The sequence below is a fragment of the Mesoplodon bidens genome, assembly GCF_964165515.1.
Source record: "Mesoplodon bidens genome assembly, chromosome: 9".
Taxonomy (NCBI): Eukaryota; Metazoa; Chordata; class Mammalia; order Artiodactyla; family Ziphiidae; genus Mesoplodon; species Mesoplodon bidens.
This window is the reverse complement of record NC_138166.1, coordinates 93,031,141-93,053,922: the sequence shown is the minus strand read 5'-3', so window position 1 is coordinate 93,053,922 and position 22,782 is coordinate 93,031,141. Positions and strand designations below refer to the sequence as shown.

At 42.7% G+C, this 22,782-nt stretch overlaps 2 protein-coding genes across 5 annotated transcripts in view; one reads left to right on the top strand and one right to left on the bottom strand.

Moving 5' to 3' along the window:
- Positions 1 to 22,782, bottom strand: part of TBXAS1 (thromboxane A synthase 1) — a gene marked incomplete at its 3' end in the record, with an annotated part of 154,446 nt that overhangs the window by 109,413 nt on the left and 22,251 nt on the right. For all 3 annotated transcript variants that reach the window (XM_081244942.1, XM_081244941.1, XM_081244943.1), the window contains exons 2-3: positions 8,425 to 8,518; positions 5,677 to 5,729 (exon numbers count right to left, since the gene is read on the bottom strand). In XM_081244942.1, coding sequence (XP_081101068.1) covers positions 5,677 to 5,729; positions 8,425 to 8,518 — 147 coding nt within the window. The remainder of the gene's footprint in view (positions 1 to 5,676; positions 5,730 to 8,424; positions 8,519 to 22,782) is intronic.
- The window catches only part of KDM7A (lysine demethylase 7A), a 273,273-nt gene that overhangs the window by 246,510 nt on the left and 3,981 nt on the right, over positions 1 to 22,782 (top strand). The window lies entirely within an intron of this gene.

The window sequence follows — 22,782 nt, the reverse complement described above, 5'->3', positions numbered from 1 at the left end:
TTTTTTTTTAATGGTGAATTATTACTGTATATTGACTGAAGCAGGTTGGTAACATTGCAAGTCTTTTAAAAACCCATTTTATTAAAGTATAATACACTTACATACAGAAAAGAGTCATATACGTTATTGAAAAGTGTACCGATCATGAATTTTCACAAACTGAACACTCCCATCAGCAGCTAAATGAAGAAGCAGAAGATTTCCAGTGACCCAGACCCCTCGTGAAGGGCTATTTTCTTTAATAAATAAAGGGCTTCTACAAATAAATTAAGAAAAGATCAATAATCCAATAGAAAAGTGGCAAAGGATTCTTCAGAAATTTTAAACCTATGAAAAGATGCTCAAACTTGCTCATAATTAGAGAACTGCAAGTTAAAACTACCATCAAATGGTAAAGATTTAAAACTGTGACCACACACATTTTTAATGTGTGAGGGAACCGGGTGCCTTCATATGCTTATTTATGGGAGTGTACATTGCTCCCTAGTGAGAGCAATTTAGCTATATTTACCAAAATAAAAATGTAGATAATCTTTGACCTGGTAGTTCCATTTCGAGGAATTTATCCTACAGACATACTTACACAAGATAGTAATGATGTATACACAAGAATATTCACTGCTGTATTGTTTATAAAAGCAAAAAGCATTCATCAACTGAGAACTTGTTTTTAAAATTAACATACATCCATACAGTGGAATCTTTAAAAAATAGAACAGCATTTAATAAGAATGAGTGTGTTGAAACGGGACAATTCCCAAATATCATTAATGAACAAAACAAGGTGAAGAACTACATCTATCGTATATTATTCATTTGAGTATTCAGAAATGGACAACAGAGTTTGCTTCTGAGGAGGTCTGGCTGAGGGTCCGAGATGGGAGTCCATTTTACTTTTTTTCTGTGTCTTTATACTTTATGAATTATGTGCCATGTGTATGTTTATCTACTTACAACCTAATGTTCTAATGGGAGTTTATAAGATTATTCAACAAATCTGGCTTGATGAAGGGATGGATACAGGAATCAAATGGAGGGGCATGGGTGATGGATACCAGGAAGCATGGAAGTCAAATTCAACAAGATGGAACTGAGGGTCTACTGGAAATCAAGATGAAAGCAATGCGGGAGGCAAAAAGAAATGGGGATGAGGCTACATAAAAGAATAACTGCAGAGCTACCACTTACAACAGAGATGAGATAAGGGGAAAAGGGGCTTTGGATAGGATCCTTTAGGAGTTGCACGTGAGCTGAACTTAGGCTGCTGTGTATGTATTTCTAAGTAATTCACGGTAACAGCACAATAAATGCTTGTCATCCACTGGCTTACAAAATCAGTCACGAATTGAAGGGAACATAATCTCTATCCTGTTTACACTCAATCACAAATGTATGATGATTATGTTGATACTCTTCTTTTAGGGTTTGGGAAGGAATATAAATCCAGTTTGGGGCTCAGTCTCAGACTGAAGGCAATAAACACTTCATAAGTGTTCAATGGTTAAGTGTTACAATGTTCTCAGCAGTGTGATAAAATCTCCTGCCATAAAACTCCACTCGCCCAGGATGTGAATCATCCCTTTGTCCAGCATATCCTGCCCACCCATTGGTCACTTAGTAGCCAAATCCGTTTTCAGATCGACTGTCGTGGTATCTCAGTGCCTGTGTTCAAGTAGCCCTTATTTTACTTAATAACAGCCCTACGGTACAAGAGTAATGATGCTGACAATTTGGATATGCCAAAGAGAAGCTATAAAGTGTTTCCTCTCAGTGAAAAGGTGGAAGTTCTCCAGTTAATAAGGAAAGAAAAAAATCATATGTGGAGGTTGCCAAGATCTACAGTAAGAACGAATCTTCCGTCCATGAAATTGTGAAGAAGGAAAAAGAAATTTCTGCTAGTTTTGCTGCCACACCACAAACTGTAAAAGATATGGCCCCAGTGCCTGATAAGTGCTTAGTTAAGATGGAAAGGCATTAAATTTGTACAGTAAGGTATTCTGAGAGAGAGAGAGAGAGACCACATTCACATAGCTTTTCTTACAATACATTGTTATAATTGTTCCATTATCGTTGTTGTTAATCCTTACTGCACCTAATTTATAAATTAAACTTTATCATTGGTACGTATGTACAGGAAAAGCATGATTTACATAGGGTTCAATACCATCTGCAGTTTCAGGCATCCCCTTGGGGTCTCGGGAATACCCCTCGAGGGTAAGGGAGGGGGCTACTGAGCTAACGTGCAGTTCAAGAGCATTCTAATCATGAGTTGTGAAGAAAAGTTGTATAGGTGTGCATGCCAGCCCTCCTGCTCTACAGTCAAGGTCAAAGGAGCCAGAGACAATGTGCATAGTTTTATTTGCACAGGGCCTAGCAAAGCAGGCGGCATAATTAGACACTTGGTGAAGACACTGGATTCTCAGTGGTGGTCGTGGTGATGGTAATAAGCATCGGTGCTGTCAACCCCTCTCAGCAGAAGGTTTCTCCAGCACTACCTTCCTCAAAGCAGGAAAGGGAAAAGGGGAAGAAACAGGTTTCCAGTTTTGGGAACCAAACTCTGACTGAGTTGCTATGGTGACAACAGATAATGAGCATAAATAATCATCAGGTTTGGTTTTCAGGTACAGAGCAAAGAGAAGACCCTCTCTGCCCACATTTTCTCCCGACATATAGTACCGCCCTGTCATCTAAGGACACATGCATCTCTGTATGGCGTCAACTGCATGGGGTTTCACTTGTCAGATGATGAATCAATCTACTATTTCAATTTTAAGGGGACCAATATGGGATCAATAATGTTTCTTAATGACAGAAAGAGTCTAAAAGTTAAGACAATTCAAACCAAATCATTTCCTAAAAGAAGGATCTTTCATCGATCATGGTCCATCCTTGCCATTCCCCGTCAGTGAAACCATTTTGTTCAAATTTAAGCAGTAACAAAATAATTTTTAGGGCTAGAAAGGACCTTAAATATAGACTAGTTCAACCCTTTCATCTGAAAAGGTGAGCATACTGAGTCTCACCCAGGTTACAGAGCTCAAACAGGACTTTACCCCACCTCTGCAGTACCTCTCAATCCAGCAGTGGACACATTGAAAAAGAAGTTAGCTTTTTTTTTTTTTTTTTTTTTTTTTTTGCGGTACGGGGACCTCTCACTGTTGTGGCCTCTCCCGTTGTGGAGCACAGGCTCCGGACGCACAGGCTCAGCGGTCATGGGTCATGGGCCCAGCCGCTCCGCGGCATGTGGGATCTTCCCGGACCGGGACATGAACCATGTCCCCTGCATCGGCAGGTGGACTCTCAACCACTGCACCACCAGGGAAGCCCGAAGTTAGCATTTTAAGTAAGGCTCATGATTTTTTCTAAAGCAGAAAAAGTTGATAGCTTTGTATGAAGAAATTATGCCATCACCTTTCATTTTTTTCCCTTTTTACCAGAGTTGATACTGCAATTTCTCTCTCTACAACCTCACTTGAAATCATTCTCTATGATTTAAGTTTTCTTGAAACGAAAAGTGTACCTTGTGTTAAAGTTGGGGGTGAAAGTTGATTGGACATCCCGTCGTCAAGGAAATCAGTTGTTTCTCTCTCTCTCTCTCTCTCTCTCTCACTCACACACACACACACACACACACACACCACCACCACCACCATCACCACCACCATCACCACCACCACCACCATCACCACCACACAATCCACCAGTTAATACAGTGCCATTTAAACTCTTCATCTGACATTTAAAAATTATTTTAAAATACCCAAGGGCTGTACTCTGAAAATCTGTACAGAAGTACTCCAGGGAGGTAATTCCTAGAACTCAAACTCAGGAAGGCCTTCTTCTAATTCTGGGGAAGCCACCGTCCTTCTGAGTCACTGCTGTGTCTCAGAAATGTATGAGACAGTCTCCAAGGTCAATGTCAAGTCAACTGCAGAATGAGACTGTTGGAAAGATAAGTTCTTGAGTACCTATTATGCTTAAAGCAGGAAGCTATGAACTAAAAGAAAAAAAAAAAAAAGTAAGTGAAGACCAAGCTAAAAGGGGTCTTAGAGAGTGAGGTGGAGTGCCCTATTACTAAAAATATGCACCATCTCCCCACTCTTCCATTAGAGGGATACATCTCCCTGCTCCATCAGTGTCAGGCTTGGCCAAGTAATTTGCTTTGGCCTCACTGCATGCAGAGTGTGCTTGCTGCCTTGACTTTGGGTTTGGCCATATAACTTGTTTTGGCCAATAGAATGTTAGCAGAAACGTAAAATGTTGTTGCATTTTGGGGCTTGCTCTCTTGACCCTTTGCCTTCACTGTGAGAAGAGCCTGCCCTGGCTTGCCTGCCATTACAAGGAGGATGAGACAAGTGTGGAGCACAGCTGCCCCAGCTGGGCCTGGCCTAGATGAGCCACCTCCCTAGCTGAACCTGCAGAAGCACCAGGAAGCCCAGCTGAGCTTCCCAGCCAGGCGAGCTTAGATCGGCCAATTCCAGCCAACCCTTAGGCACATGATCAGTAATAACTTACTGTGTTTAAATCACTGCATTTTGGAGTAGTTTGTTATCCAGGAATAACAAACTAATCAGAGACCATCTAGTAGAATATCTTCATGTACTACCTTTGCAGTGTTACATAGTAAACCAAAGAGTGATAGCAAACTAAGGAGAACTTGGCCCAAACCATGGATCTCCTGGCATTTCCACAAAGAATACAAGTGAATCCCTTTTGAAAATCAACACTGGGAGGACAAGCATCACGTCGTATGGATAGAAGGGCTCACAAACCACTGGACCCCATTAGGATATACAGTAGGGACACCACAGAACTTTGCTGCACCTAAAAAAGTTATCAGAGACCTGAAAATCTGGAAAAGAGCTACCAAAAATCATCCATCCAGTAGCTGAGGGAAGCTGCATGAGAAAAGACTAAAATGTCTAGGACTCCAGTGTGGAAGGATGTGTGCTGAGAATCAGTATGATTCAAGTCTGTTAAGTCTTGAATAGGGTAAGTGGTCTGATCATGGGTTTGTCAGATTCTCGAATTTTCTTTTTAAGGAAGCATACTCTGAAGCAGAAAGAGGGAAAATACAGGAAAAATAAGGGGAAGGCCTGTATTACTTTACATGGCTGAGAATTAGGGTGACCATGGGACCCAGTATATCCGGGTCAGTCTTAGTTAGTTTCTGCTCTTGTCCTGGGGTAATTAGGAATAGCACCCCTTTAACTTTCAAGCGTGTACTGTGTCAGATCATAGATTGTACGGCCGTAGACTGACAGTATACTTTACCCATAGGGTTGAACAAAACGGGTCCAAGTAAGGTTTAGAGAAGTTCATGGGGAAAGACTTGCCAAGGGTTGTCAAGGCAAATTAGGCTGCGGTGTGGAGGGCCATTGTGTCCTTCGCAGCACACCTTTGGCACAGTGGTGAGAGATGGTCAAGGCACCCAGGGCCTGACTCAGATGGTCAGGGTTTCGAGGCTGGGAAGTGGTGCTCTTCAGGCTAGCCCCGTGCACGCTGGGGATGCCTGGGGTCTTCTCTAGGAGCCCTGTCTATACTGCCGGGCACTCGCTTTGTGGATCCTCAGAAGTGATAACCACATGCAACATTCCTATGCTTGTCATTCCTTCCATATCAATTCAACACACACAAATCAAAATATATGGTAGAAGAATGGAGTTTCACTCTTACCCACTCAGAGGTCCGTACTGCTTTCTGAGCTCCATCTGGCTTTCCCAGAAACCCTGCAGAAAACACAGCACGGTAGTAAGAATCAGATGAAACACCATTTCAAATATTCAAACGAATTCAGAAAGAAAGTCTGGAATAGTGAGAACACAGTTACATAAACACTAAAAAATCATTGAAGTTATATTGTTTTCAAGTACTTTGGAGTATTAGAATAAACTAGCTGCGTGAACAAACAATATTGCCAAGAGAAAGTCTCAGTCAGCTCTGCTTTAACGGACAGAAGAGATCATCTGTACTTATCCTGTTTTTGTATAATTGCTGCTAAAATGTTTGAAAATTGTTTGCTTTCTCAACTATGTTCACATTCTCCTCTGCAATTTGGTTTACATGATTATTATTTGGGGCGAAGCCTCTTTTCACAGCCACTATATGCGTAAACGTCTGCTGAGTGTACCCAAATTATCACAAATTCTGAATTATGATCCAAGTTAAATTTTAACTAAAATCAACATATTCAAAGCATAAGAACCTTAGAGCGACTTTATATGTTAGACACACACACTCCAGGATTCCTGGAGATATACATGGGGTGGAGGGCCAGAAAATGCTAGACCCATTGTGCTGTAGGGGTGGAGTATGTGTACAGATATACACAGGGGGATGGTGCGGGTGAAGGCTTGGAGATGGCTGGATCCATCGTGTGGTGGGAAAGAAGTAAACATGAAAATATTCTCGGGTTGGGATGGAGCCACAGGACAGGAAAACGCTCTAGACTTCTGCTGTGGGAATGGAGTGGTCAGGCAGATATACGACGTGTGGGTGAGAGTAGAGAGTTGGGGGGTAGCAGAGGTGGATGCTCTGAATGGAAATCCGTCCCAGGCTCATTAAATCTAGCTACGCCGTCTAAGCTTGCCGTCTATCAAAGAAAGCTCACGTGACTGTAGAAACGGTCAATGAAATAACTATGTTCTAGCAAGAACTTGGCAGGGTTTGCAGCTACAAGGATGACGGGCAGAAAAGGAGCATATGTGGAAATTATCCAGAGGCAGGGCACAGCGTTCTTGTCACATCGACGGGGATACAGCTTTCCTCAAAATGTTGAGGCTAAAGTAATTACTCGACTGAAGGCAACTGATCATTTCCCCCCAGAAATATGTGACGTTTATTTGCTTTAATTTCCTATCTGGTTTGTTGTTCTGTTTTGGTACTTAGAAATGTCTTCACACTTGCTCCAAGGAGCTCATGGGGAGTCTTGAGGAGATGCTGTTTGTGGGCTGAAAGTTGTGGCCTGGCCACCCCTGAGCTAGAGAGGAGAGAAGGAGGTGTTTTTAAAAAATGCTGGGAACAGAGAAACAGCAATAAAGAGTGGAAAGGGGTGTTGGACTGAGAAAGGGACAGAAAGGAACAGAAGAGGAACTGAGATGGGAAGGAAAAAGGACAGAAATAGCCTGTTATTTTCTATCTAACGCCGAGGGCCAGCCTTTCCGGGGGCAGGGGTGGGGAAATCCTAAAGAGATCGTAAGGGGACATTATCAGGATTGGCCCCAATTTCATCCTTCCTGCCTTTGTTTGGCTTAGTGGCTCTTCACATGCAGGATCTGTAGGCTCCTGGTGTTGGGTCTGGGGGCAGCACCTCCAGGAGTTAGCAGAATAAATCATCTGGCTTCTGAGAAAACCCAACGTGAGAAAAAAAAATAACCTTCGAAGATAGAGTCCTGGGCCCCTATCTCCAAATGCCCTCTGGCATTTCCACTTCCATGTTACTTTGCAAATCAAAGGCACCTCCTTAAACCAGCCGACCTCCCGACCTTTGATTTTTGTCAACTCACGGCCATTCTCCCTTGAATCCTCCACACCTAATTGGCCACAAGAGTTACTAATTTTGCCCCCGCTGTTCTTCTCTTTCGCTCTCATCTCCACCCGGGCCAAGCCCTCACCACTTCACATCCAGACCTCAACAGCAGTTGGATTCTACAGACCTGACCTAAATCTTCCCCCTTGCAGAGAAATCTTCCTCTTCGGTGTCCCCCTCCCCACTTCTATGCACCAGAGATGGGACACGCACAGTTCTTCACTTGCCTTTCTGGACTGTCAGTGATCTAGCCTGTCTCTCTCTCTCTCTCTCTCTCTCTCTCTCTCTCTCTCTCTCTCTCTCACTCACACACACACACACACACACAGCGGTGTTCCCTGGCACTCCCCAATCTCCTCTTTCTAGTCCAGGCTGCTTCCCAAGCTGTGCCCTCTTTCTCACATGGTGCAATCACACACGTCATTGCTCCCCACCTGGTGTGTGTGTCCTTGTCTTTGTGTCTATCACTCCTGCAGACTCCCTCCTCCAGGAAGTCCTCCAGGATGACTCTAGCCCTGACAGAACTCCCTCTCCTCTGAAGGACAACCGCATGCTACCATCTCTACCACCCATGCTAGCGCTAGGGCATGGGCAACTTCTACTTCTTCCACATTCCAGGGCCTGGCACACCTTAGACACTCATTAATTGGGTTTCTGGATGAATAAATGGATGCCAGGACTCAGTATGTATCGATGAGTGATCAGTGAGGGATCATTCTCATCACATAAGAATTGATGCAAGCAGAGGAAGTCTCATCCCGTGGCGCCTTCGCACGTAGACCTCCCTGGGTGTGGGCGACCTAGACGAAAGCACTGGTCTCAGAGTGCTGCTGTGGGTAAAGCTGCACTGGTCTCAGAGCATCTTATGCCGAAAGACAGTGGAAGGCAGCCCTTACCTGGCGGAAAAATGTCAAGTTTCCAATAAAAGGAGAAGCCTTGGGATGTCTGATGCCCAACTTCTCTAGTCTTGAAAATGCTGATGTGGAGTACCTGAGGGGAAAAGCACATTTTCAAAACCAAGACACAGGTTTACATTCACACTTCTGGCCCTGTTAGCAATCAGAATTATTGAGTTCACCAGAAGTAAGGGTAGAGAAAGTTTCCAGTTGACAGCATCTAAGGACTGAAGAGGTGGAGGCCTAGAGGTGAGGGAGTGGCATGAATAGAGCTCAGTAAACTCCTCCTGATAACAGGCTTGAGATCAAGTCATCCTCAGATCTCTTAGCTGGAAGTCCGCTTAGAGATGATGTAGCCCAAATGCCCCTTCCCCACCTACAATTTCCGTCAGTAAATTTTTTTTTAATTTAATTAATTTATTTAATTTAGGCTGTGCCGAGTCTTAGTTGAGGTGCGCGGGATCTTCCTTGCATCATGCGAACTCTTAGTTGCGGCATGCGTGCGGGATCTAGTTCCCCCACCAGGGATCGAACCCGGGCCCCCTGCATTGGGAGCGCGGAGTCTTACCCACTGCACCGACAGGGAAGTCCCAGTAAATTTTTTTTAAAACTGCACCTTGGGAATTCCCTGGCAGTCCAGTGATTAGGACTCTGCAATTTTACTGCCTAGGGTCCGGGTTCAATCCCTGGTTGGGGAACTAAGATCCCACAAGCCGTGCAGCCTGGGCAACCCCCCCCCAAAAAAAAAAACCCAACCAAACTGCACTTCTCCCCACTTCAGCTCCTCGGCCTTTAAATCTACCATGAACAATTGTCTTACAAGGCAAAGCAAAAAAAGTAACAATGGCAAAAATCAGTTCCCTGTGCAAATATGTGGTTTTCCTTGGTCAAAACTGACCCCTGGGGGCTTCCCTGGTGGCGCAGTGGTTGAGAGTCCGCCTGCCGATGCAGGGGACACGGGTTCGTGCCCCGGTTCGGGAAGATCCCACATGCCGCGGAGAGGCTGGGCCCGTGAGCCATGGCCACTGAGCCTGTGTGTCCGGAGCCTGTGCTCCGCAAGGGGAGAGGCCACAACAGTGAGAGGCCCGCATAACGCAAAAAAAAAAAAAAAAAAAAAAAAAAAAAACTGACCCCTGGACATATCCCTCATCACATTCCATGGCCTAATAGAGAAAAATAAAAACTAGGGATGGAAGGGACACACCATGGAGACAAGACCTCATCAGCAACCACTTACAAACTCTTTATGTCTGTTTTCATGGCCTGAAACCATATGGGGAGCATATTTTCCTTACCCCAAATCAGGAAACGCGGCCCGACAGATTTCTGTGCCACTTTCCAGGAGAAAGCGGCAGTCTGAGAAGTGCAGTGTGGCTGTCAAAACATTGGAATTACTAGGATATTTCAACAGTTTATGGGAACAGAGGGATAACATAGTGAAAGTCAGAATTGGCTTAGAAAAACCTGGACATATGGCTGTAATCCCTAATCAGTCAGCCAATTAGGTCAAAAGTTCAGTTAGTTCAGAAAAATTAATGAGTCAGACTGGGTGTTTAGCATCATGCAAAGATCAGCCAAATCTCAATTTAAGAGCAAGGAAAAATATAGAGAATATTCATATAGCCAGACTTCATAGGAGTACTGGAACTTAAAAAACCCCACTGCTCTAAGACTCACTTATCATTAGAAAGATGGAATGTTTGCTGTAGACTTGGACCTTCCCCTTGGCTGCCTGCCGTCCAATAAGGAGCACTTAAAATAAGAACATTTCAATGAATACTCAAATAGTCAGGGAAATGACAACAGGTTAACTGTTTTGTGTTATTCTGAGCAAAGCATCTACCTTTAAAGTGGCCACAGGGAGAGCCAAGCCAGGGCAGAAAGGGAAAGCGGGTTCTCCTCCCAGTTTTCCCGAGCAAGGTTTCAACCACATTAGCTGCGTTATTGGGTTTGAATGAATCCCCAGGACATCACATTTAAGTCCACGTTCAAGTGTAATTACAAACCACACTCAAGAGCCATGTGTGAATTACATGGATTAGTCATGCCAACATTCCTCTTCATTAGTGTGTATGCCAAAGGTTGACAGCAGAGCGTGTAAAAGTTATTCAAGTAGACTATGATGTTTTAAATAACCCCCTTCACGTGTAAGAGGAAAGACCAGAGGAGACTTAGCAGTCCACTTAACACTCCCTTCAACATCCTCAAATCTGGTTTCTAGTTCGTTTTTTCACCAGTTTTTGTGAATTATTTTCTAAATGTAATCTCTAATGGGTAGAAAGAAATATGTCGATCTTGGGCCACGTAATTACATCTTAATTTTGTAATTAGATGTCTTGATTGTCTAATTAAAGGACAAGAAGTCTGTGCCTAATTACACATGCTAATTATCATGCAAGCCCATGCCCTAATTATGTAACTCCACTTACAAAAATACCACTGTGTGTCTCTGCACAAAATTCAGACATTTCCAAGCATATGGCATCAGCAGAGAATGTTCTGGACACAACCAGAAACTTCAGTTTGCAGCCTGGAGTCAAGTATAGAACTTAAACGTCTTCAGCTAGGAATTGGCCAAATGTTGCCATCAGTAACTAGAGGCCTTGAACTAAACTCTGCAGGGAGAGATCACTGTCTCCAGACTTCTGAGCAAAATTACAGAGTGGGTTCCATTTGCTCCCACTTCCTTCTCTGCATCCATGTTTCATATTCCCTGGTCCCAGGCTCCTCTCTGTCTCAACAGGCTCCTAAACCAGAATCCATGGACTTCAGGAGTTAGGGGTTGAATTGTGTCAACCGCCCCCCCCCCCCGCCGCCGCACTCCCGTAAAATAAGTTGAAGTCCTAACCCCCAGTATCTCAGAAAATTACCTTATTTGGAGATAGGGTAGCTGCAAATGTAATTAAAGATGAGGTCATACGGAAGTAGAATGGACCCCTAATCCATTACGGCTGGTGTCCTCATAAGAGGATGCCATGTGAAACATGGAGACACAGGGAGAATGCCATGTGATGACAAAGGCGGAGATTGGAGCTACATGGCTGCAAGCCAGGAAACGCCAAAGGTTGTCAGCAAACCACTGGAAGCTAGGAAGAGACAAGGAAGGATTGTTCCCTACAGATTTCAGAGGGAACATGGTCCTGCAAAAACCTTGATTTCAGACTTCTGGCTTCCAGAACTGTGAGACAACAAACTCTGGTATTTTCAGCCCAGTTTGTGTTACTTTGTTATGGCAGCTCTAGGAAACTGGTACACCAGGAATACCCATGAATGAGTTTTAGAGAGTCAATGAAAAAATAATTTTTTAAATGTCTCCTGTTACCTTAAAAATTGTCATTGTGGGGGGCTTCCCTGGTGGCACAGTGGTTAAGAATCCGCCTGCCAATGCAGGGGACACGGGTTTGAGCCCCAGGCCGGGAGGATCCCACATGCCGCGGAGAAGCTGAGCCCATGCGCTGCAACTGCTGAGCCTGCGCTCTAGAGCCCATGTGCCTGGAGCCCGTGTTCTGCAGCAGGAGAGGCCACCGCAATGAGAAGCCCACACACCACAAGGAAGAATAGCCCCTGCTTCCCGCAACTGGAGAAAGCCCACACGCAGCAACAAAGACCCAACACAGCCAAAAATAAATAAATGAATTTATTATTTTTTTAATTGTCATTGTGAAAGAAATTTATTTTTTATGTCAAATTGGGCCATTAAGTCCTGAGCCATCAAAAAAGTGCTGGTGGCCTGGGATGCTAGTAAATCAGGTAATATGCAGACATCATGCAGCCACCATGTTGCGATTTTTAGAATAGCTTCTCTTTGATGGGAACTAATGCAAGTGTGTTCCACAATTATGAACATGAACATCTATCATTGCTTACATTAAGGATACTTAAGTTGGAAAACGACAACGGAAAGGATATGTAGTAGCTTCAGATAGCATCCTTTGGTTTTACTTCTACAACCAAAGTAGTCAGTTATCCCTATAGGATACAAATCCTGCAGTACCAGTGGTGCTCCTTCTACTGTCCATTCTCAACATAAATGGAACCACATGGGATCATTTTCAACATAAGAAATTCCCCAATACTTTGTCTTCCCCAAGACAAAGCCCTTTCTTGATGCATTCAGCAAGAGCGGTCAGCCCATCACTTAGCCCAAGAAGCCACTCATGATAAATTGGGGGACATTTTGATAAATTGTGTATTAAAGAGATGAGCTGATTGAGGTTGGAGCCAAAGTAGAAAAGAGTCAAACGATGGCTTGTCCTCCAAGAGTCCCTCATTGTGTATCTTAAGCAGCGGCCATAGAGGAGTTGGTTTCTCTCTTGTGTGCTTCTGGGAACAGCCAGCTCCTCGGCCCATTCATTATGTCTTCACAATCCCTATCAAAGAATGTCTACTTAGTGAGCTGCTTTTGGAAATTTCAGCGGCTATTTATATTTTTGAAATGGTGAAAGATTCTTTTGGCAAATATCAATTTTCCTGGGACAAAAATCACGGTGTTCCAGGAAGAGGTAAAGCCCGGGAGGTGCGAGGAAACCCACCTGTCCCAACTTTGAAGAAGAGAGTCCCTTTGTCATGGTTACTCTACGCTTGGTGACATGCACGACCATTAAAGGCTTTGCCAGCAATTCTATAAAAGGTTGTGACCACATCAGAAACTTTATTAGACAAGGGCTTAAATTTTTGCCTCTTCAAAAGATTTTAAGACATGGGAGCTGAAGATGAGGTTTGCTAGCTTTCCAGAAGATGAATCTTAAAATGCTTGACAGAAATTTGAGCAAAAAAATATAGAAATATTAGGGAGAAAGCCTACCCTCATTTTATTATAATTATAGTTTTTTCTGAGTGTATTTTTTATATATCTGAGATCCTATTCTCTATAATTTTTTTCTGTTTCTCTATATTTCCACTTTTTCCATTTACCATAAGGGAAAAAATCTCCATGTTATGAATCCTTTATGAATACTATTTTTATGGCTATATATTCCTCTTGTGGACATATCGTAATTTACTGAACTATTTTTATTGTTACATATTTAGGGTGCTTTCAATTTTTTAGTTGATTTAAGTTATGCCACAACAATAAACATCTCTATGCGTCAAGCTTTTCTGGCACTTTACACATGAAGCTTATCCAGATCTGAAATCCCTGAGTCACTGGTTTTAAACACTGGCATGCAATGCCAAATTGCTTTCCAGAGAGTTTGTCCCAGTTAGTCTCAGTGTCAGTGTATCCATTTCACCAAACACTCTCATAAAGTTTTTCCAAATTTTGTAGGCACATCAGTATAGCTCAATGTCTGCATTTTTTTTTCATTCCAAGAGAGAGAACATTTTTTGCCATCCCTTGTCCTCCAGCTTAAAAAATATTTCCCAACCTTGAAAGTACTCTTTCTTTTTCCCCTTTATTCCCACCACAGTTTATCTAGGTGGCAGGCAGGATTGTGCTACACCAATTGGTTAAAGAATTAGTTGGGAAATGAGCAGTCATCAATAGGTGACTGTGAGTTGACTCCAAGCACACATTTGGGCAGGGAGAGGAGGATTAGCAGATGAATTCTGAACAGACTTTCTTTAGAAAATAACTAGCTACAGTCTTGTTAGTTGACTTTAAGTTCTGTTTCCTTCTTCCTTGCCCCATTCTTCCCCTACAACGACAATTAAAGAAACTATATAGAAATTGCTTCAGTCATGCCTCAAGACAGGAGTTCTTGGAAATAGAGTTTCCATATGAGGTCTTCTCAGTTCCCCTTTTAGCACCTCATCTTTCTTTTCACATCCTCATCTTCATGTTCAGTGCCCTCTCTTGACCTTGCTCTCAGGGCTGGAAACTATGTAGTGTACATTCATTCATGTGTCAGTTAGTAGCAGTTAGGTTAGCTCCTAAGATATAACCTGCAAACCAGAATGTTCATTAACTAATTTATAAGAGTAGGTGTCCTTTTCCAGGAACAAGAAACGGATGTATCTACTCAGAGCACCTCCTTTTCAGGTACTTGAGAAGCCAAGTCAATCATCAGAGGATGATGTGTTAAGCCAGGTTCTACAGTAAGAGGTGGCCCATCAGAACAGATAAGTCATTGAGACCCTGGGAAAAATAATCTTGCCCCACAGCTGAGTGCACCTCTATAAAGGGTTGGCAAAGAGACAGTGTGCTTGCTGCACCACCCCTCTCTGCCCAGTGATTTATAATGCTGCCTCCATCATACACCTCCGTAAGACAGGTGCTTGAGTCTATTCTGATCCATTTGTCTGACTTATGCCAGTGCCTCACTATTATAACTCTATTACACCTTTTTATGTAGAGAGTATATAGTATAGAGAAAGTATATCTTACTTTCTCATATTAATTTTAGAATCAGTCTAGTTTGATGAAAAATCCGGTTGGAATTTTTATTGGAATTGCATTAAATTTATCAATTAGTACCAATGTTATTACAACACTGAGTCGTCTCATCTGTGTATATGTTACATCTCTCCATTGATTCATTCTCTGTCTTAGTAACGTTTTGTAATTTTACTCACAGAGAGTATCTTTTTGCTGTTTACATATATTGGTTATTTTTATTGCTCATGTGTAGGAACACCATTTGTTTTTTTATGCCCATCTTGTAATCATGATCCTGCTAAACTTTCTTATTAGTTCTTCTGGTTTACATGTGGATTCTCTTTGATATCTTATGCTCACAATTCTATTTTATGCAAATAATATCAGTTCTCTTTTTTTTTCTAATCCTTTTGTCTCACTTTTCATTTTCTTATCACATTGGCTGCGACCTTTAGTACAGTGTTTAAAAGATACAACAAGAGAGAACATCTTTTTCTTATTTCTGACTCTATGGGGATGTATCTAATGTTTGTTTGTGGTTTTTTTTTTTGCCATACGTGGACCTCTCACTGCTGTGGCCTCTCCCATTGCGGAGCACAGGCTCCGGACGCGCAGGCTCAGCGGCCATGGCTCACGGGCCCAGCTGCTCCACGGCATGTGGGATCTTCCCGGACCGGGGCACAAACCCGTGTCCCCTGCATCGGCAGGTGGACTCTCAACCACTGCGCCACCAGGGAAGCCCCTAATGTTTTAAAATTAAGATTTTACTGTAGATTTTTAACAGATAGCCCTTATTGGGTTAAGGACTTTTCTACCATTCCTAGTTTTCTTGGAAAAGATTTCCTTGATTAGTCTTGCTATAGGTTTGTCTATTTAATCTTTTCAAAGCACCAACTTTTTACTTTTGTTGATCATTTCTAGTTTTCTCTCTTTTGCTGTTGTCTAGTTCATTATTTTATGCTCATTTTTTATTATGATCTTCCTACTATTTTCTTTGGCTTTAGTATTTGTTTTGTGTGTGTGTGTGTGTGTGTGTGTATGTGTTTTCTTTTAGCTTCTTTTTTTAAAAAATAAATTTATTTATTTATTTATTTTTGCTGGGCGCGGGCTTTCTCTAGTTGTGGCGAGTGGCGGCTGCTCTTCATGGCGGTGTGTGGGCTTCTCGTTACAGTGGTTTCTCTTGTTGTGGAGCACGGGCTTTAGGTGCGCGGGCTTCAGTAGTTGTGGCACGCAGACTCAGTAGTTATAGCTCGCAGGCTCTAGAGCGCAGGCTCAGTTGTTGTGGCGCACGGGCTTAGTTGCTCCGCAGCATGTAGGATCTTCCTGGACCAGGGCTTGAACCCATGTCCTCTGCATTGGCAGGCGGATTCTTAACCACTGCGCCACCAGGGAAGTCCCTCCTTTAGCTTCTTAACATTTTGGCTCACTTATTTTCAATATTATTTTGTTTTTAATAAATGCTTTTAAGGATATAAATCTCCCTTTTATTACTTCTTTAGCTGCATCCCACACATTTTGAAATGTAGTACTTTAGTTGTCTGATAGTTTCATTCTAATAGGAGACTTCTGAATATAAAATGTGCTGTAAGATTCACAGAAGCAAAACTCAGTGGGACGGCTATTTTGGAGTTGAAAGACTTTCCCATTGCTTCTCAATCCTGTCCATCTCTATCCATAAAATTAAGTAACAGTCATTTATAATTTGTTCCCAAAGACCCAGAAAAGGAGACTTCTTATAATCTTCACTCCCCTGGGGAAGAAAAGGAGGACTACTGTGCAGTTCTTTCCCCAGTAAGAACCATAAAAACAGTCATTGTAGTTAGTAGTCTGACAACAACTTTGTCACAGCATAAGAAAAATACATTTATATAGACAAAGAGAGGTATATAATTATTATTATAATTTATAATAATTTTTAATCTTTCTTATGTACCGGGGACAGTGCCAAGAACTTTTTATACATTGTCTTGTATGAGCCTGCCAACAATTATATAGAGGTAGAAATAAATATTCTTCTCATATTACTGATTAGGAAATTAATACTTAAGGAGATTAATTAGTGTGCCCAAGGTGGCAGTGCTGCTAAGTGATTGAGTCAGAGTTGTCACATTTCAAACAGGTGCTGTGTGAACTCCACTAACCTGTTTCTTTCTGTCCTCTAAGCTAAGATGTTGTTGATAAACCACTGCGTGAGAACATGGCAGAGAATATACTGAGAACAAAGGCAGGTTTCTTAGAAACCAAAGGTATAATAATAACAGATACTAATTAACTGATGACCATGATGAGAGAGAAAGAGAGCCTTTGTCTTTCTAAAGCCAATGGCTTCACTTCTGCTTTTACTCAGAATTCTCAACTGTTTCTCCTTTCTGTTGCATCAATTTCTCCCTCTCTACTGGATCACTGCTATCAGCATACAAACATATTCTAGTGTCTTCCATCCACGGAAAAAAGCAAACTACTTTGATTCCAGCCATTGCCTTAGTTTTCTTTTTTCTGCCCAGTAAAATCCCTTAAAAGCATTATCTAGACATGTTCTCTTCCCTTCTATAGCCATCGTCTCTTCATCTTCCCAGGTAAGCTTCTGCACCTACCACTTCACCAGAACTGCCCTTGTCAAAGTCAGCCATGGTTTTGATCTTGTCAATCCAGTAATTTCTTGCCAGTTTTTTTTCTTTTTTACTAGCTTCTCAGCAGCATTTTGACACAGATGAACATTTCCTTCTTCCTGAAACATTCTCTTTTCTTGGCTTCATAACATCACTCCTCAGGGGCTGATCCTCAGAGGAGTCTTTTCTGGCTCCTTTCCTTCTATTAGTCCCATCACTTTCAACACCATCTATATGTCAGTAACTTCCATATTTCTATCTCTAGCTCCATTCTCTCCACTGAGCTCGTCTTTATCCAGGCACCACCTTGGCTGCACACTTTTGATGTGTATTAGGCATTTTAAACTTAACATACCTAAATCTGAACCCAATTTTCCCCCTAAAGCTCTTTCTCCTCTTTCATCTCTGTATCACTGTTACAACCACAACCCACCAATTGCTCAAGCCAGAAACCTTTGAGACATGGTAGAGTGTGTAATTATTTGGAATATGACAATCCCTCCCAGTTGGAGGATCATACATCTCTACCCTGTTTACATAAGGCTGATCACGTGACTTTCTTTGACCAACTGAGTATGAAAAGACACCATGTGTGCTATGTCCAAGCAGAAGCTTTGAGAGCAACACATGATGAGCCATTTGTCCTTTTCCCTCTGCCATGAGGCCAGTAGTCTCCCAGCTGAGAGCTGTTCCCTAAGCCTGGGCTCTGCAATGAAGATGATGAGGAGTAAAGAAGGAAGTGGTCCATGATAGACATTTAGCATGACCAAGAAATAAATATGTGGGCTTTCCTGGTGGCGCAGTGGTTGAGAGTCCGCCTGCCGATGCAGGGGACACAGGTTCGTGCCCCGGTCTGGGAAGATCCCACATGCCGTGGAGCGGCTGGGCCCGTGAGCCATGGCCACTGAGCCTGCGCGTCCGGAGCCTGTGCTCCGCAACGGGAGAGGCCACAACAGTGAGAGGCCCGCGTACCGCAAAAAAAAAAAAAGAAAAAAGAAAGAAATATTTGTTGATGTAAATCACTGAGATTTGTTGAGTGCATGAAGGGAATCTGTTATTACCCAGGCAGAACTTACTTGAAGCTGACTGATATTAGACATGCTTAATTCTTCTCTTTTATTTTTCATACTTTACATACGATCTATCAGCAAATACATTTAGCTCCATCTTCCAATTAGCTCCGTCTCCATATCTGCCCACTTCTCTCCACCTCTTCTACTTCTATCCTGGTACAAGCCCATAAGGAGGGTTATTTGCTAGTGTCTTGCATATGCGTTTATCCACCGATCCATCAAATTTGCTTCTGGGAATTTGTTCTACACATATACGTGAACATAAATATGTACAGGGGTATTTATTTTAGCGTGTTTATAACAGCAAAAGATTGGAAACAACCTACATGCCCATCTGTTTGGGACTGTTTAAATAAATTATGATGCATCCATTCATAGTATACTATGCAACGAAGATGGAAAGCCATCAAGATACAATATTACATGAAAATAGTAAGATGCAGAAAATTGAGTTTAGCATGTTTCCATTTATGTAAAAAAATGGGGAGAGAAAAATAACTATTTGTATAAGCTTGTATGTTTACTAAAAATATCCCTATAAGTCTAAATAAGAAGTTAATTGCAGAGGTTACCAGTTGTACAGATGGAACTGTGGGGATGCGGATGGGGCAGGAAGGAGATGTTTAGTTTGATGTTTTAGTACGGAAATGCAAAAGTAGGCAAAATAGTAAAATGAATTCCCAGGTACCTACCACTCTCTTTAACAATTATCAACTTGTGACCAACCTCGTTTCAGCTTTACTCCCCCCGCAACTCATGCCCAGATTTTTCTGAAGCAAATCCATGACATCAAATCATTCCAACTGTAAATATTTCCGTGCCCTTTACTAAAATATAAGGACTCTTTCAAAAAATAACCACAGTATCATTATCACAATTCAAAATAAAAATAGTTCCTTAGTATCCTCAAATATCTAGTCAATGTTTAAATTTCCCCAATTGTCTCACAACTTTTCTTTACAGTATGTTTGTTGAGTGAGGATCTAAATAAGGGCCATATGTTCGTAATTGGGTCAGATGCCTCTGAAGTATGTTTAAGTCTCTAAATTCTCCTTCCAATCCCACCCCACCCCCATTTTTCCCTATGCATTTTTACACAACAAAACCAGGTGGTGTCTCGTAGGGTTTCCCACAGTCTGAATTCTGCTGGTTGCTTCCCATGGTGTAGATTAACCCGTTCTTCAGTCCTAGTAGCTGAATCTAAACCATTGGTTCCCGAATTTGTCTGAAGCTGGAGGAGCTTCAAAGACTTCTGATGCCTGTGTCCCATCCGCCCCACGCCCCCCTCACGCCCCACCCCCAGGTGGTGACTTCACTGCCTAAGGTGTGACTTGGGCTTTGGCATCTTAAAAAGATCCTCAGGTGTTTCCAATGTTCAGCCAAGTTTGAAAACCACTGATCCAGAGGCTTTTTCTGCAAGACTTCTCCACAGGAGGTTCACAATCTACTTGTCTCTTTTATTATGAACTTAGCAGCTGTGAGGATTACCACCTAAATCTATTCATTCACCAGGGGCTGCAAAGTGGTGATATTTCTTCATTTATTAGCTAGAATAATTCTGAATTTACCCTCCTCTGCTAAGGACAGTTCACATAAGAAAAGTAGGATCAGGCTTCCCTGGTGGCTCAGTGGTTGAGAGTCCGCTTGCCGATGCAGGGGACACGGGTTCATGCCCCAGTCTGGGAAGATCCCACATGCCACGGAGCGGCTAGGCCCGTGAGCCATGGCTGCTGGGCCTGCACGTCCGGAGCCTGTGCTCCGCAACGGGAGAGGCCACAACAGTGAGAGGCCCGCGTACAGCAAAAAAAGAAAAAAGAAAAAAAAGAAAAGTAGGATCAATGCTTGATTCTTTCCTTTTATTGTTAGTTTTCAAAATAATGAGTTGATTCCATAACATCTTACATTGGGTACACATGCTATTTTTGTATCATTATGAACTCATCAATTTAAACATACTTGATGTGTTTTGATCCATTGCAATGGTTATTTTTTTCGTCAGATTGTGCCATCTTTGGATAGTGGGAGCATGTGTAAGTTTGTTCCCGAGTACTTTTTGGGAGAACAGCTTCCCCACTCTCTGAATGACAAGTTGTTCCAGGTACATCTTGTACATTTCTTGCCCCAGACCTGAATCAGCCATTATCCCGAGAAACTCTGTTTCCTTTTAGTGGAAAATGATATCTAGGGACCATAACAGGAAGAAGACTTTCCACTGTATTTCTTGGTAATACTTCATGATATCATGTTTGAGATTTCAGCCATGTGGATGCCTATTCAAAAACTTTAATAGATTTTGAAACTTGTGAATTGAATCCTTTGTAATTAGAATGATTTTAAATGTATTAGTGGCACATTACATAAAAGATCAATATGGTGAATCCTATCAGAAAGTTAAGGAATTGTTTCAGTAAATTAATCTTTCCCAACTGCATTCGTTACCTATTGTTGCTCTAACAAATAACCCCACACTTGGTGGTTTAAAATAACACAATGTGGGCTTCCCTGGTGGCGCAGTGGTTGAGAGTCCGCCTGCCGATGCAGGGGACACGGGTTCGTGCACCGGTCTGGGAAGATCCCACATGCCGCGGAGCGGCTGGGCCCATGAGCCATGGCCGTTGAGCCTGCGCGTCCGGAGCCTGTGCTCCGCAACGGGAGAGGCCACAACAGTGAGAGGCCCACATACCGCAAAAATAATAATAATAATAAAATAAAATAAAATAACACAATGTATTATCTTGCAGTTCTGGGGGCCAAAAGTCCGAAATCAGTCTCACTAGTCTGAAGTTGAGGTGTCAGCAGGGCTGGTTCTTTCTGGAGGCTCCAGGAGAGTATCCGTTGTTCGCATCCTTAGCTTATGGCCACATCACTCCAATCTCTTCTGCTTCCAGGGGTCACATCAACTCCTCTGACTCCTACTGTCTCCCTCTTATAAAGACCCTTGTGATTACACTTAGGGTCCACCCAGGTAATTCAGGCGACTCTCCCGATCTCAAGACCCTTAACCACATCTTCAGAGTCCCTTTTGCCATATAAAGTGGCATTCACAGGTCCTGAAGATTAGGATGTTTGGAGGCCATTATTCAGCTACCGCACCAGCTTGTACTGTATATAGATGTTGACTGTATTTTGGAGTGTGTTTGGAAAGAAGTGTCTGGGGTGGAGACCATGAGGTTATCAGGGCTTCCTGTTTAGAGAGAACTGATGACCCAGCTGCAGAGGGGTGGGGAGCAGGCCAGCCCAGAGCTTGCAAGGCACTCAGCCTCTGCCTCAGGCGCCACCGAACCAGGCTTCGGGGACCCTACCACCTAACCAGCAGACAGATAAGTATTTTACAGAAAAGCCTACACTTTTTTTTTTTTTTTTTTTTTTTTTTTTGCGGTACGCGGGCCTCTCACTGTTGTGGCCTCTCCCGTTGCGGAGCACAGGCTCCGGACATGCAGGCTCATTGGCCATGGCTCACGGGCCTAGCCGCTCCATGGCATGTGGGATCTTCCCGGACTGGGGCACGAACCCGTGTCCCCTGCATCGGCAGGCGGACTCTCAACCACTGCACCACCAGGGAAGCCCAAGCCTACACTTTAAAAACAATAAAGTCACCCCATTGTTGGTTACTATAGTGCATAGAGTTAACTAACTTTTCCATTTTTATCCCAACTTTTCAGTCAGTTGAGTCAATAAATCTCAATTGGTGTTAAGAGGTTAATCTTCTAAATTCAGTTATTTGTACAACATCTTTACAATTTTTGCCATATCTGCAAATCACCTAGGCTAGCACTTGCTTCCCACTTCCCTTTAAATAAACTTAAATAAAAGGAAACTTTATGTCATGACCATAAATGAAAACCATTACCACCTCCATAAAGAAAAACTAACAGTAAAAATAAACACTTTACAATGGGAAATTTTAAAGCCTGGGAAATCCCTAGAATGATCTCACTGGCCACACAAGGATGGTCCAGAAGGGCACTTCCAGGAAGACGGGGCCCTCGAGGCTGGTCCAAATAGGCCACATTTTAAGATGTGCTCTGTCTAGGATGCCCTGGCTCAGCTCGTAGTCTAACACCGCGGCCAGAGAACGATGAAGGAAGCTCAGTCCTTTTTTAGAGCACACGTGGAGAATCAGTTCTAATGAAACTTGTTGTCCTGTATTTCATCTCTCAGAACCTAAGAGAACTGGTCTGCATTTGACGTTGGATTTATTCCAAACTACGATAGCAGTTTACCCTCACGAAGGGGAATAGTCCTGGGAATGACATCCTTCATCACTGTTAGGGCTAATGGTAACCGACATGTTACAAGTGACACGTTACAAGAATCATCAGGTGGACACGCGTGTCTCCTACAAGCCAGGCATGTG